Source organism: Populus nigra, chromosome 7 (assembly GCF_951802175.1).
Source record: "Populus nigra chromosome 7, ddPopNigr1.1, whole genome shotgun sequence".
In the NCBI taxonomy this organism is placed as follows: domain Eukaryota; kingdom Viridiplantae; phylum Streptophyta; class Magnoliopsida; order Malpighiales; family Salicaceae; genus Populus; species Populus nigra.
The window spans coordinates 8,545,408-8,560,935 of NC_084858.1; the positions used below are offsets into that span (position 1 = coordinate 8,545,408).

At 38.3% G+C, this 15,528-nt stretch overlaps 2 protein-coding genes across 2 annotated transcripts; both read right to left on the reverse strand.

Moving 5' to 3' along the window:
• Positions 1-5,078: 5,078 nt before the first annotated feature.
• On the reverse strand, positions 5,079-11,611 carry LOC133699690 (uncharacterized). Its single transcript, XM_062123062.1, has 12 exons — positions 11,191-11,611; positions 9,308-9,454; positions 9,040-9,154; positions 8,836-8,930; positions 8,370-8,473; positions 8,048-8,085; positions 7,279-7,514; positions 6,737-6,830; positions 6,420-6,610; positions 5,764-5,983; positions 5,475-5,642; positions 5,079-5,378 (listed from the first exon to the last, which is right to left on the reverse strand). The coding sequence occupies exons 1-12, from the start codon at positions 11,413-11,415 to the stop codon at positions 5,230-5,232; spliced, it is 1,782 nt and encodes a 593-aa protein (XP_061979046.1). The 5' UTR covers positions 11,416-11,611; the 3' UTR covers positions 5,079-5,229.
• A 554-nt stretch (positions 11,612-12,165) lies between these two features.
• On the reverse strand, positions 12,166-15,404 carry LOC133699692 (E3 ubiquitin-protein ligase makorin-like). The gene is made up of 5 exons (XM_062123063.1): positions 15,219-15,404; positions 14,614-14,710; positions 13,856-14,499; positions 13,445-13,514; positions 12,166-12,842 (listed from the first exon to the last, which is right to left on the reverse strand). Exons 1-5 carry the CDS (start codon positions 15,227-15,229, stop codon positions 12,507-12,509), a joined length of 1,158 nt encoding a protein of 385 aa, XP_061979047.1. The 5' UTR covers positions 15,230-15,404; the 3' UTR covers positions 12,166-12,506.
• Between the last annotated feature and the right edge of the window lie 124 nt (positions 15,405-15,528).

The window sequence follows — 15,528 nt, forward strand, 5'->3', positions numbered from 1 at the left end:
CAAACTTCTTGTACCATTTTCTTGGAGCTTGCTTCAAACTGTATAGGCTTTTCTTTAGCTTGCAGACTTGGTTCTCCTTTCCTTGTATTTCAAACCCCTCTGGTTGTTGCATGTAAATGTCTTCCTCCAATTCTCCATGAAGAAAGGCTGTTTTTACATCTAATTGTTTAAGATGTAAATTCTCTGCTGCTACTATCCCTAGAACAACTCTGATTGTTGTGAGCTTCACAACTGGAGAAAATATCTCAGAGTAGTCAATCCCTTTCTTTTGTTGAAACCCTTTTACAACAAGTCTTGCCTTGAACCGTTTGCTTCCGTCATGCTCAGTCTTTACTCTGTAGACCCACTTGTTTTGCAAAGCCTTATTTCCTTCAGGTAGTGAGGTCAGCTCCCAGGTCTTGTTCTTCAGTAACGAACTCATCTCATCCTTCATGGCTAACTCCCATTTGCTTGAGTTTCCATCTTGTAAGGATTCTTCATAACTTAGCGGCTCACCACCATCTGTCAGTAAAATATAATTCAGTAGAAGTGTGAACCGTTGTGGGGGCTTTATAGTCCTTGAAGACCTGCGAACATGAACAATTGGTTCACTTAGCTCTGCATCGTCTTGGGTAGTGGTAGGTACAGATGTGCTTGAATCTTCTTGTAAAGACTCTTGAGTTTTGTTTTGCTCGGTAACATCGGGAAGCCCTTCTAATCTGATGAATTCAGATTTTTGTGGACTTGTGTCTGAATCAGTCATATCTGTTTCTGCACTTGATCTGTCTTTGTACAAAACTTTCTCATTGAAGATCACGTTCCTGCTTCTGATAATCTTTCTGTTCTGATCATCCTAGAATCGAAATCCAAATTCTTCATCTCCATAGCCAATGAAGAAACATTTCTTGGATTTGGCATCTAGCTTGTTACGAGCATCAGAATCTATGTGCACATAGGAAACACACCCAAAGACCTTTAAATGAGAGAGTTGTACCTCTTTTCCTCTCCATACTTCCTCGGGCAATCTGAACTCTAAAGGAACTGATGGTTCACGGTTGATCAAGTAAACTGCAGTATGAACTACGTCAGCTCAGAATGTTTGAGGTAGCCTTGAATGCAACCTCATGCTTCTAGCTCGTTCATTGATGGTCCAGTTCATTCGTTCAGCAATGCCATTCTGTTGTGGTGTGCCTGGAATGGTCTTTTCCATTCTGATACCATTAACAACACAATACTCCTTGAAACCTCCATCAATGTATTCTCCTCCATTATCAGATCTTAAGCATTTCAACTTCAAACCTAATTCATTCTCAACCATAGCCTTCCACTTCTTGAATGTTTCGAACACATTAGATTTATTTTTCAGAAAGTACACCCATACCTTTCTGCTGAAATCATCAATGAAAGTTACGTAATACCGAGAACCTCCAAGAGATGCCACTGGAGAAGGTCCCCATAAATCTGTGTGCACCAGTTCTAGTTTTCTTGGTCTTAAGGTCCTGCCAACCTTTAAGAAACTGAGCTTCTTCTGTTTTCCAAGAACACAACTTTCACAAATGTCTAGATCAACATTTTTAAGCTCTGGCAGCTTTCCCTTTGATTGAAGTATCTTCATCCCCTTTTGACTCATATGGCCGAGTCTACAGTGCTATAATTGTGCTTGATTTTCTGCTTCAGTAGAGGCAATAATGTCTGCAAATCTTGTGGTCATATACAGGGTGCCGGTTTTCTTTCCACGAGCCAAAACCATTGCTCCCTTTGATACCTTCCACATACCTCCAGAAAAAAGAATTGAATGACCACTCTCATCAAGTTGTCCGACTGAGATCAACTTCTTCTTTAGTCCAGGAACATGCCTTACATTTTGCAAGTTCCATGTAGATCCATTCAGTTTTTTTATTTGCACATCTCCTATACCCACAATCTCCATTGGTTGTCCATCGGCCAGATAGACTACACCGTGATCTCCAGCAACATAGTTTTGCATCATCTAATGGTGTGGTGTACAGTGGAATGAAGCACCAGAATCAAGAATCCAATCATCAATTGGATTTTGTACAGCTAGAATCAAAGCGTCTTGCACCTCATATGTGGTAGCGTTTGCAGAGTCAGCTTCAGGTTTTTTCGGTTTTGTGCAATTCCTCATGAAATGACCAGGTTTGCCACAATTCCAATATTCAACCTGCTTTCTAGGTCCGGACTTGCTTTTATTTCTGTATCTTGATTTGGATCTGCCTCTGGATAAGCCTCTATCCTGTCTCCTCCCTCGAGTGTTAATGTTGAAAGCTGATCCTGAACTTGAACTTTCACCTGAGTCTTTCCTTCGCACTTCTTCAGCTAAAATCAAGTCTCGGATGTCATCATATTTCAGTTTGGATTTTCTAGCTGAGTTGCTCACGACTGTCCTCATACCTTCCCAATTGCTTGGAAGTGAAGCTAGCAAAATGAGTGCACGGATCTCATCATCAAACTCATTCTCTACAGATGACAATTGATTTGTGATGGTATTAAAGTTGTTGAGATGTTGTGTGACGGAGGTGCCTTCTGTCATTTTCAAGTTGAACAACTTCTTCATCAAGTGCACTTTATTGTTTGCCGAGGGCTTCTCATACATCCCAGACAAGGCTTCCATTAGTCTTGCAGTGGATCTTTCTTTTGTAACATTGTGAGCAACTCTTCTTGATAAGGATAACCGGATAATACCCAAAACTTGTCTATCAAGAAGTAGCCAATCTTCTTCTGGCATATTCTCTGGTTTGCTCCCCAACAGAGGAAGATGAAGTTTCTTCCCATATAAATAGTCTTCAATTTGCATTTTCCAATATCCAAAATCTGTTCCATCAAATTTTTCAATTCCCGCAGCCTTTATTTCATCTGCCATTTTTAATGTATCGCCGATTTGAATTTGTCAAAGCTGACCTTACAGATGTGTCCGGAACGACCAAAAATATTGGAAACGACACTGAGATCACCCCAATCGGACTTCGGATGGCTCAGATCTTAACAATTAAAGTTTTGGATCAACAGACGGTGCAGATGAAGCCGCGTGTCAGCCAGAATAGTGTCTGTGAAGCACTGGATCAAAACCCACTTTGATTACGTGGCCAGATGACGTGGCCTCCACGTAGGCCAACCGGGACCCCTTGTGCTGACGTGGCAAAATACGCGCGATTCTTGATGACGTGGCAGTGCTAACGTGTCTGCTAGTTGGTCGGATGACGTGGCAGATGACTTGCTGATGTGTCAGGTGACGTGTCAGGTGACGTGTCAGTTGACTGTACGGGATTGCTGGCGTGGCTGCTGACTGACTGATGACGTGGCGGGTCAACCTGGTTCAGGTGCAGGCATCCGGGTAGAGACGACGCGTGGAGAGCGTGCTGCGCGTGGGCGCGCGTAGGCAGTGGCTTCGTCGGCGCGTGTGGGCACGTTCGGGCATGCAGGACGTTGGTTATTCGCCGGGTTTTCACCAGTGAATTCGTCTCGGCTTCCCCTACACGATGGTAATGTCAAAAACACGTTTTGAGAACTTTGATTTTTGAGTTTGGATCAAACACCCTCCTTTTTAAGAACATGCTCTGATACCAGTTGTTGGGTCATTCAAGCAATCAAAACACATCAAATTTACGTGGTTCGACAACTTGCCTACTCCACGGAGCAACTGGTTTGTATTAATCAAGCTTAGAAACAATACAAACAACAAAATAAGGAGGAGGAGAAAATTCTTCTCTACTCAACTCAACTCTCCCTAGCTCTCTCTCTGTGTTTCTCTCTTGTCCTCTCTACACTTCGTCTCTCTCTCAGCATCTCTATTTATAGCTGAGACACTCTCCTTTAGTCAAATATGACAGCCACCATTTTCAATGGTTAGGTAACCTACCATGCCTAACCTTGCAGCCATGTTTGACAGCAGCCATGCTTGACATGGCTGCCACCACCACCATCTTGTGTCCACACATAACATATTATACATCAAAGAATATGAATTTAATATTTTATTAGCTAAATTATTTTTTTTTAAAATATATACACCACGTTATTAATTACATATTAATGCTATACACTACAATCTATATATGTATTTCAACCAAAAAAAAAAAAAACAGGGTTTGGTGTTACTGATAGAGGGTGCTGTGGAGTGGGGAGGAATAGAAGTTTAATAACTTGCCTTCCAATGATAATGCCATGGTGAGACAGAGATGAATACATCTTCTGCTGGTGAAGTGTTGGGCAAATGGAAAGGATTGATGGTTGTGAACCAAATCAGGCAAATGGCCGAGGACAACCAGCAACTCTTATACTTGAAGAACAACTTGAAGAATTTTCTGGGATAGTGAATGAGAAGCTGCGGAAGACAGAGGAAGAAAACCGTATTGTGAGGCTGAGAACCCAAATGCATCATGAACAGAACAAGAGGTGCTGCTATGAACTGGATATAATTTTGTCTATCATAGAAAAGATTGTACACCTGAAAACTGATGTTGGCTAATTGATGCTGCTGCGTGCATGTTATGGACTTCTAAGAAAACCTATACACTACAATATTGCTATGCATTTGGGTGAGAGGGATATGACTTGATTAAAGAATATGCTGAGAAGCTGACTGCAATGAAGCGCAGGAAGCTTGAAATAGAGAGTTTGATGCTCGACGAGCCAGCCTTATGAAGAAGTACACTCCAAACCAGTCAGATGGCACTAGCAATGCCTGAAGTTCCAAGGTGAGACTTGGAAGAAACGGCTATAGAAATAATAGAAATAGAGCAGTGGTGTGAACTCTTAATCACAAAGCACCGAGAAACTTTTGAGGCATTTTCTTGTTTCTCTCTTGTGAATACACAACTTGCAAAGATTAGACTGTTTTATCACCACGGATAGGAAATACGTGCAAAAAAAAAAAAAAAAAGGGGGGGGGGGGGGGGGGGCACTCTTATGGGGTTTTTTGCGGCAATGGATGGTTGCATATTTCGTTTTATGTGGTTAGCAGGCTATTTCTTCTTTCATGCATTGGCCAACAGTGCAGTTATTTACCTGTCTGAAGGTTCATTTGTTGCAGGTAACTCCAAATCTACAAACACAGAGCAATATGTGGGAACCGGCAGAACTTAACCCAGGAAGGGGATCCCAAAATCACTATTGCAATCAAATACCAACAAAATCTCTGGAAAAACATTCTATGATAATTAATGAAATGAAAACAAAGGTTCAAAACATCCTATCTGAACTTTAGCTAGTTTCGAAGGATTTGACAACAGCTCAGTTAGTTTTCTTGTCTTCCTCTTTTGCAGCAGTTACTTCACCAGCCGATGCCTGATCATCCTCACCACCAAAACCAAATTCATTTACACGTGATTTGTCCACCGGATAAACCCACCTCTGGTATATGTATATCAGAAATATAAGATCTGCAACGTAAACAAAACTAATATTGTCAGCAGTGCACAATTGGACCATCTTACATATGACTGTCATGACCATGGAATGTTGACTATATATCTCACCATCACGGAAGACAGAAAGCCGATGCAATGTTGGCATTTTGATGACAAATGCAAAAAGATCGTCAATGATGGTGTTAAGGAACTTGTATGTCATCTGCCTCCATGGAAGATGTGCCACAGACTGCAGCTTGTAATTTATAAACAGCTGAGGGCACATCATGATAAAACCTGTAATAACAAATTAATTATAGAAAAAAACATAATTCAAATTCCTGCTCCATATAACAAAAACTCTCAATTTAGAAAAAATACAGAATAAGTGAAGGGATGGAAGGAAACGGTGGCTTACCAAACATGTAAACACAGCTTGTGAGTGAAGAGAGAATCCATGAATACCAGCTCTTGTGGCGCTCATACTTTAGTGAGTAAACAGAAGAGCATGCAACAAGGAGGAAGAGCACATAGGACAAATACTTCATTGCAAGGTCATCATATTCCTTTGTCTTATTCCCTGCATACGACTCGCGATCTCGGAACCTTAACATAGGTATTCTTCCACTTCTATCGATCTGGAGACGAGAACAATTATGACATTTGTCACTTGACAATTCATGAAACTAATATTAGCAAACATTTATACAACTACTGAAGGATGGATGTAATATCAGCAAATGTAAAACATGCAGAATTCAAAAATCAGAAGATGAGTAAAGAGAATTTGCTCATAGTGTGCTACAGGGACATGCGAGCAGATAAAGATTGAAGCAAAAACGTATGCACTAATGTTAATGCTGTGAATGAAGGATATAGATGTCATAACGAGAGATGTAACAAATGCAACATTAATAAGCCACAGTGAAAAAATTATTTACGTGTGTAAACCTAATATTTTTTTTTTTGTCTACAAAAAAATAGCAACGACATTAAATCTTTGCCAGCTGTGTGGAGTTACATCCACACACAGAAGGACTAACAAATCTCAGTAAATAAGATCAGGAACGATACCTCTATGTGCATGGCTTTCCCTATCTTCCAAAACTCAATGCAGCAGCCAACTCCAGAACTTGCGAGAATCATCCATGAAGTGTCATTGTCAAGCAGATAAAGAAAGACAATGAGCTGAGAAATAAAGCTCACAACAACAGACTTTGCAGACAGTCCTTCCATAGACTTATTTTTGTTCCAAAATTGGATATCTGCGGAGATATAAAAAAAAAAAAAAAAGGTTAAAGAAGCTCCATATACATCCTACAAAAAGCATCAGCAGAGACAACAAATCCTAAAGTTAAATAGGAATCTTATTGTAGTAGGACATAATTCACCATTCTTGAACGCCAAGAAGTCAAACACTGAATGAAGCATTGAAACAACCATGGTAATCACCAGGAGGTAAGGATTTCCTTCCAAGAACACCCTCTGAAAAGATTATCAACTAATCAGTACATTGAAAACAAGAAAACACAGATAATTCCTATCTTTCATTTGGCTTTAAAGAGTAGCAAGGAAACAATCAGCAGAAGAAGTTAGCTTCTGAACCTAGGGTACAGCTTCAGGGAGCAATTAATTATGCTTTTATCCATCTAAGAAAAGAATATACAGTAATTTATGTATTATCATGGCTCAGGTATCCAAGTCAACTAGTTAGAAACCAACTTGAACTAAACAATGGAGTTATTTCACAATTCAGCAACTCCATGTTAATGTCTCTAATCTAAGACAATTTGAAGTGAAAATGAAAGTGAGAGTATATGTAACTAAATGGACTTTGAATTAAAAGGTGTAAGTTATGTATCACATTCACAACTAAATCTAGACTCTCCAGCCACCCAATTTCATACTATGATTTGAATATAGATAAGTGTACCTTCAGTTCATCAGCCTCGCCTTCAAGCATGCTTCCATAACTACGATGAACCTGGAATGACTGATCAATCTGCATGAATAGTTGCCATTTTGTCATGCCTATTGGACCCACCTCCAAATTAAGTGTCAATTCTGTCACTGTCTCATTCAGTGCGATCAATTTATCTCGAAGCAGCCAGAATTCATTGAAGAATATGGTGGGGAAGTAATTCCCGGAAGTAGGCTCAACATTCAAGTCTGCAAATCTGAAGTCAAGAACTCAAAGCCAAAATGAAAACTTGATAATTTCTATTTTGACACAAGCTGAAGCAAGCTTCAGAGCCACATAAGAAGCACATCGCTAAATTTTTTGTAAACCTACCTCTTTGCTATTCTTATACATCTATGTCATCTACAGTACAGTGCCAGTGCACTAGATAGAGTGTGCAATTGTATAATGACTCATTTATATTTGCATGTAAACATAGAGATATAATTAATTGTATTGTGGTCAAATTAAACACTTGCCACAATGACAGCAATGTGGCTGTCCATTGACATTAGAAAATTGTCGCTTTTATTCCTCCTGCTGGTAAATTTCTCTACAGCTCCTAGTGGGCAAAGTTTCTAAGTGTAGAATTGACAATGGAGGGGGCTCAACTTTGCCAGGTTAGGTGTTTGAACCATTTCAGAATGGTAACCAACAAACTTCTTTCAAAATCTCTAGGAAATGGAAAAAGACATCATATAAATAAATTTACACTAGAAGAAATACAAGAATGTAAGGATACAAGGAGCAATATTTGGCGGTACAGCATTATGGGGGTATCTGCACAGGAAACAAAGGGACAAAAAATTAGCATAATTACCAGCAAAGCAGAGCATAACCATCATTAGAAAAAGAAAAGCGTGTATTAGCATATACAGGCTTTTATATTCTCAATGATAATAGGATTATAACTAGTATGAAAAAAGTAAAAGAAAATCCCCATCACATTTTAGTCCTCCAAACCATATCAGATGAGATGATCAGAAAGTTCCTATTTTCAACTTATTTGTTTTTGCTGATAGAAGCAAAATCTTATAGAACCTTGACAATGAGAGGAAACATACTTTGTGAAATCATCAACCAGATTAATTGTAACATTAGGTTTCCAATATGAAATCCATTCTACAGGGCCATCATCTTTAGAATCAGCTTGACTATCATCAACCACCTGAAGCAATTAACATAAATTTGTATTAAGACTGTAAATGCAGGACAATACAATGAGAAAAAGTGTCACAAAGAAGAAAGGCAAATGATGGAAAACAGCAAGTTTCTGAATGCTAAGAAACCAAAATTCTGAGAACCATTCAGGATTGAAGTGTGATCGGAAAACAATGGTGCCCCCCAAATCTAGGAAAAGACTTGGTTTTTCAAAGGATTCAGCAGGTATGATTGCTAAAACAGTTATCATATTCATGCATATCAAATAACATTAACAATAAGAAATATTGAAATTCTTTTTGATAGAACTCATAAATGAAAAATTCATCTTCATGTAACTTTACAAATGACAAATAGCCAAGAAGAGACCTGAGAAACCACTTCACCCTCCTTGGAGTCTTTGGAATCACCCAACAGGCTCTTCCTTTTATCTGTTTTTGACTTGGGCAAATATGCAACAACAGCTGGAATTGTTGAAAAGGTAGAGATACTAACATCAGGATTTGTATCGACCAAGATGTTATCAAGTAATGAAATGAAAGATAAATCTGATGTGCATGGACAAAATCTTACGGTGTGTCCTTCCAAAAGCAGCAAGAGGCTGGTACTCGGGATCACTTGGGTCTGGTGGATATCCAGAACGTGCAAAGAAAGCATGTGCATAAAGAGTGCCATTGTGCTTCAATGCCTGGAAGAGAAAAATGCCTTCATGTTTATTGGTAGTTTATAGGGGAAAAGGAATATAACTGACTTAATACTGTCTTTCAGAATATAATCGTAATGAATTTTGCTTGAAAATAGGACATAGGAAGTTAGATTATGTGCTTGCAGCCTGTGGTACCTCAGATGGATAGTATTTCAAAGAAAGAGACCTTGTGCTCTCTGGTCCCCAAATGGCATAAGGTATATTTGTTTCATGCCAAATAAGCGCACCTTCATTATTGAAGTCATTAAACCTTTCCTGCTCAGAGAGATAGAACCACATATCCTGAAAGCAGATGAAGTTCAATTAGAATAAAACTGCTAAAAAAAAAAGATCACAAGCAAAAGGAAATTGTCAGCATCATTAAAATATATATGACAAGGAAAAAGGCAATTCAAAAGAGTTATTAAATCCAATATTTTTCCACGTGTAAATCTTTATTATATTTTATCTTGTGATGCTTCATTCTAAATCATTAGCTACATATATCCATGTCTTTTCTGATGCCTGTAAGAAGATGAAAAGTTAGAAGCCTTCTTGGGTTGATTTTACCAAAATTACAACATTCAGATGACTTTCTTACATATTTTAAATATGCATAATTTGCTGTGTTCCAGCAACATACCATAGCCAATTACACGTTATCCTTGTATAAGAAGTACTAGACTGCTGGTTCACTACACAATTTTTATTGTCTTTGTAATCAGTATCATGCTTAAAGCGTTGGAAGGAAACTCTGCTAGCAAACACTCCTATCTCCCACTTCACCATTTATAGCAGGGACTAATGACCAGGTGTTAGCATAGAATCCAAAATTTAAAAGAATACAAGGAAAACAAGCATAAAGTTCCCAAGTTGAAAATTCAGGCCCCACTTAAAACGTTCCAAAAGAAAACCAAACGTGGTTAACTGAACAAGGCTAAAGAACCAGTCTTTCATTATATTGAAAAACAACATGCTGAAAAACTAGAACTTAGATATTCAAGACCTTTTGCCATACTGAAAATAGAGGACTGCCTCAACGGGAAAAGATTGACCTCCTGTTTTGTGTCAGGAACAGTCATACAGCTCTAGCGCTACACTTTCTGACTCCTAAGATCCTGAAGTAGCCTTTTAATCTAGCTACCTCTTCAACCCTACTCGACATAACCTAATCTCCTTTGATCCCAGATTCAATTCTTCAAATTGAAAGTAGGTCAGCAGGGCAGGTGGTCCAAGAAGCTTTCTAACTGCTTGATAGCTTCTAGCTGGTACAACCCACTCTCTAGTAGAATTGTCTACAGAGTAAGTACGTCCCTCCCTTTTATGCCACTATATAGGCATAAACACTCGAGTTCAATTGAGTGTGGTGTGGCTGCTTCTGCTTGCCATTGAAAAGTATAACTCCTCACCTTTTAAATGGACTCACTCGGAGGCTTTTCTCATTCTACTGGCTGGGGCCCTCTCTTTTTCATTCCTACCTAATTCTAGTTATGCCTATGCCCCTTATTCAGCAGCATCTATTCACCAAATCAACTCATCATATATGACTACATGATAGAATTTTGCAAATAGAACTGTGAGAATCCAAGCACACAGGACTGCACGCTAGCAGTAGTCACTGCCACTTCAAACCATTACGAGGCACCGGCTTGCAAATGCTTCTAAATCCTACTTCATAGCTTACACTGTCAGTGATGACCATGTAAAGGTAAATTCCACATCACAGGGTCATGACGCATAAAATTCCAAAACTGTGACCTTACTCACAAGTTCCCAAACAGAATCAGTCTTCTCATAATACACATGCTTAAAAATATAATTAGCATGTTCAAAACAACTTCCTCAGGTGGTGATCTCTAAAGTTTGATCTGTCTTTACAAATTTAACACCAACCCAATAACACCAGTAGCAAAAAACACCAATCCATGATCAACCCAGCAACAAAGATCAAAACTTTTTCAAAATAAGAGAAAAATCAGAGTAAAAAAGAAAACTCAGATCGCAAAACAGCAATAATAAAAAAAACCCTTAACACATACCAAAGAATCTCCTTTTTGGAAGAGATTGGAGATGAGGATGGAGGGGTCCGTAGGGGCTTTTTTGGGAGAGATGAATTTAGATATGAAGTACCAAAAAACAGCCATCCTTATTATCCCTGTTATTGTTTGCCCCATCCCTCCTTGCTGCTGTCGTTGCTGTCCTTGTCCCTGTTGCCCTCCTCCAGCAGCAACAGCACCTCCTCCTGGTACTGCAGGTGGCGCCATCTAATCCCTCCTCTCTTACAGCAATGGATGCAGATTCGTTACCCTCTCTTCAGAGAATGCGAGAGAGGAGAGGCGGTGTGTTGATGGATTCGAAGTTGGACAGTTAATGGAGATATTTTTATTTTTATATTGTAGAGGATGACTAGGAGAAGGAGTTGTGTTGTGTTAGAGATATTTTTAAGCATCTCTTTTTAATCAAGTGGATCTCTTGTCGCTAGTTGTTACTTTGATCATGGTGCTTTTTAAAAAAACTAGCAATCTAGTCCCTCTAATTCAACAAACTCTATATTTCAATCCTTATGTCTTCACATTAAATTCAACAAACTCTAATGTTCGATAATTTCTTTTTAACAAGGAATGGATCCATTAATAATGAGCTGACAATCAACGAATTAGCTTATGGTTGATCATGAGGGCTAATTTATTAGGGTTTTAGCTCTTAGGGACTAAGATATAATTTCTGCTGTCACGTCTACAAGTATAACCTAGAAGGAGAAGAGAGTGTATTTTTGTTCCAGAAAAACAAATGGTCTGCCTGAGGGTTACTCTCGTCTCCACAAACATGTGAAGGTGAAAATGGCATTTCCGTTTGCTATGTATGCCCTTTATACAGCAATCAAAGGCCCCGAGCCTGTTTTCCTTTATCTCAACATGTCAGAATCTCCTCATCCTGGTTTTCTTGTACATATATTTATATATAAAAAAATATTCTTGTGGGAATGATGATCTAAATGCGAAAAAGAAACACACTTTTCATGAAAATTGAGCCTCCTAAAATTATAATAACAGTGTTGATAAAGATAAAAATAAAAGCCGATGACATTGCAAATTCCTACTATCTTTATCCAATATGCTGCCGTGAACATATAAATAGAGGCAATCAAAATCCTGGCAGCCGTACTACTACAATGCAATCAGAACACACAGTTCTTGACACAACCCCTGCAACACAACCTTATATAGTTAACAGACCACGAACTTCACCTTCTCAAAGATGCTTATGTGGAGAAAGATACTAAATCCCAGAAAGCAAAATGACTTGTGATGTCATTTTCAAACTGTTTGCAACGAAGGATAAAAAGCTATATAAATTAATAGAAATCATCCTCATCACTAGAGATGTCACTTGCTCCTCCACAATCCATCCCTGCAAGTAATAAAGCCATGTCAAAAGGAGAAAGACGTTCTTCATCGAAATAATCCTCATAATCAAAGATGTCCAGTTGATATTCTTCATGAAAGGGATCGCAGTAATTATCATAATCAAGATAATCATCATCAAACATGTCTAGTAAATCTTCCATTGTTGGCCCAAAATAATCAAATGATGAATCTGCATGCCCTGCATTGGATCTGCGACGAGGTGGTGGCCTCCTTGGAGGGGGCTTGTGATGTTTCCATGTATATGAGCCCGGCATGACAGTGTGCTAGAACACAACACAACAAGATATTCATTAGGAGGAGTATTAAGCTAACAATAAATGAACATAAAGGAAGCACTCTTCCAATGATAAAAAATGATTTATCTCCTGGTTCTTAAATCTGTTTTTTTCTTTTTTTTTCCATTTGTGGAAAAAGTGCCACAACATTCAACTACGCCTCCAAAAAACAATCCTAAAATACATGCATGTGAGAAAATTTACAGACAGAAGAAGAGACATTCAAGACCCGGAGAGAGAGATTCAATACACCCAAATTTAAAAAGTTACAGCTTCATAAGAGGGCAGCCAGCAAAGGCATGAGGCTAGCACATTGGCAATGAGGGTGTGAAGAGTAGAGAAGTTATTGTCTAACAACACGTGTTCAGATGATCAGACAAAAAAAGGTCCAGGCAAGTGCAGTTAAGAACAAAACATAGCTTTATAGCTTTGAAAGCCTTCAATTATCACTAAATGTCTGTGGGTAAATTGGGCGGCTGTGAAAAACATTTTGAGATAAAAAATAGAATCTTCACAAGATACTCTAACAGTGCGACAGACGAAGAAGCAATATATAATTGAAATTGCGTATTCAAATTGACTAATCTTACCTTGTAAAAACAATTGATGCCAAATGGGCAATTCCCATTCCCAAAGTTGAAGTGCTTGCAATCTATTTGCCTGCAAAAACAGAAAATAGAAAATGAATATAATTGCAGATTTGCAGTTATTTCACAACAGAAATCTACAGCACAAATTAAGGAATATCAAGTTCTCTTAGGTCCATATTCAGTATCTAGCTTGCTTGTCGATGCTTAAACCGATAATTTGTTCAGAATATGAACAAAGTTATATCTCCTTCTTCTACTACATCAAGAAGTAGAACAGGGATATCTTAACAAGTGTCCAACTACAATAGGCATGTGTTTGAATTATTTCTGAATCTATCCAAGATTAGATTGATGATCAAACAAATCAGGTTGCAAGTAAAGCAGAGATATACAGAGTTTCAAAAAGATCACCTGAGCCTGGCCTTGTACGTATCAATAATTTCTTGCTTTTCTTCTTTAGAGGAATACCAAATAAGACTTGGGATGACAAAGTGTGATGTTTTACGACATATTGGGCAGGCTCTCAATGCCATCCCAGAGGCTGGGGAACCATTACGCCAATTTCTGATACAGGATATGCAGAATGGATGATTACATTCAGGTAGGACTGCAAACTTTCGTTCAGCTGCTGTGGGCTTTGAAAGTACACGATCCAAGCATACACTGCACTCAATTTCTTCACTTCGTTTAACTGCCACAAGAAACTTTTGGTTCTTCTCACATGACTTCAAATGCTCCTCTCTCTCATCTGCCTGGAAGGGATGCAAGGAATGTTTTCCACAAGTAGGGCATAAATCACCATGAACAAAAGAACATTTATCTCCATGGGGGCAATCACCAGCAACATCAAACGAACAGAGAGGACGGTCTTCTTTTTTGCCATCCCTACTTGATCCAACACTTGCAGGAACAGAACTTAAGATTACAGATTGATGAGGACTCGATGAAGATGATGCCCCGGCAGCACCACCAGAAGCTACCCAGGAAGTTTTGACATGTTCATATTTGCATCGACTTCCATAAGTGCAATTTCCTTTTTGATAAAAAGTACAAACCTGCATCGATAAATAAGTAATATAAAACCAACAAACAATAAGAGAACTAATCAAATCCTGACTCAACCAAAACAAATCATCATGAAAAAACTAATAAACACAAAATATCATTACATTTCTTGACAGAGGTTGAGGCTCTTTCCTTTCGTGCACAAACTTACAATGATCCCCTCGCCAGCATGCTCCTTGAGCAAAATACTTGCAAGGTTTCCTAAATACATCAAAAAGAAACCCACACAAGAATCAAAGGGAGTTGAAAAAAAGGGAGTTGAAAAATCACCGTAAACACTTTGATTTCTTATTCATATCAATTAACTAATGCAGACATCAAAGTGAACAACAACAACATATTCCACAACGAAAAAATAAATTCTCCTTCATCTCTTACAGTATTAATCATCAAATTAATGTCCCTTTGATTACATCATAATCACAATAAACAAAGTTTCCCATTCACATCAATTCAACCAATCCAAACATAAAAAACGATAAGTAAATTCTCCTTAATCACCAAGTCAGAGACCATTTGATTGTCCCATCCATTCACATCAATTTCATTAACCAAACATCAATTTCTTTTTTTGAAAAAAAAATAGCCCACAATCAAAGTTTCAATCTTTAATCTATTCAAATGTTAATCGTCATATAAAACCCAAAAAAAAAAACTCAAACCATTTGAATTAAATTAAAAAAAAAACTGTAGAGATTAAAGATCGAACCTTTGAGACATAGAAACCTTCAGAACTTTGTCTTCTGTCTTCTTGAAGAAGGAGGGAGATAGAGGGACCGAAACCCTATTTAAATTTATTTTTTTTCTCTGATTGATTTGATTAAAATTGACTTGCTAATTAATTGATAATAATAATCCACTGAGAGGGAAAGAGGGAAAGTGGGTGGGGTTGCTCTTGCTCGAGGTAATTTCGGGCCTTTCAGTATATATGTGGAATTCCCAAACTACCCTTCATTGGAGACGCAAGCTGGAGGACAGGAAAGCCATTTCCTTGATGTAATAAACTAAAAATTGCATTG

Coding starts and splice junctions, on each gene's coding strand:
- LOC133699690 (XM_062123062.1), bottom strand. CDS start 11,415: ATGGCGCCACCTGCAGTACCAGGAGGAGGTGCTGTTGCTGCTGGAGGA. Junction 6,611..6,736: donor CTTCTTGGCGTTCAAGAATG/GTGAATTATGTC, acceptor ATATCTCCGCAG/ATATCCAATTTTGGAACAAA. Junction 5,643..5,763: donor AAGCTGTGTTTACATGTTTG/GTAAGCCACCGT, acceptor TTGTTATTACAG/GTTTTATCATGATGTGCCCT.
- LOC133699692 (XM_062123063.1), bottom strand. Junction 14,500..14,613: donor CTCAACCTCTGTCAAGAAAT/GTAATGATATTT, acceptor TTATCGATGCAG/GTTTGTACTTTTTATCAAAA. Junction 12,843..13,444: donor GCATCAATTGTTTTTACAAG/GTAAGATTAGTC, acceptor GTTGTGTTCTAG/CACACTGTCATGCCGGGCTC.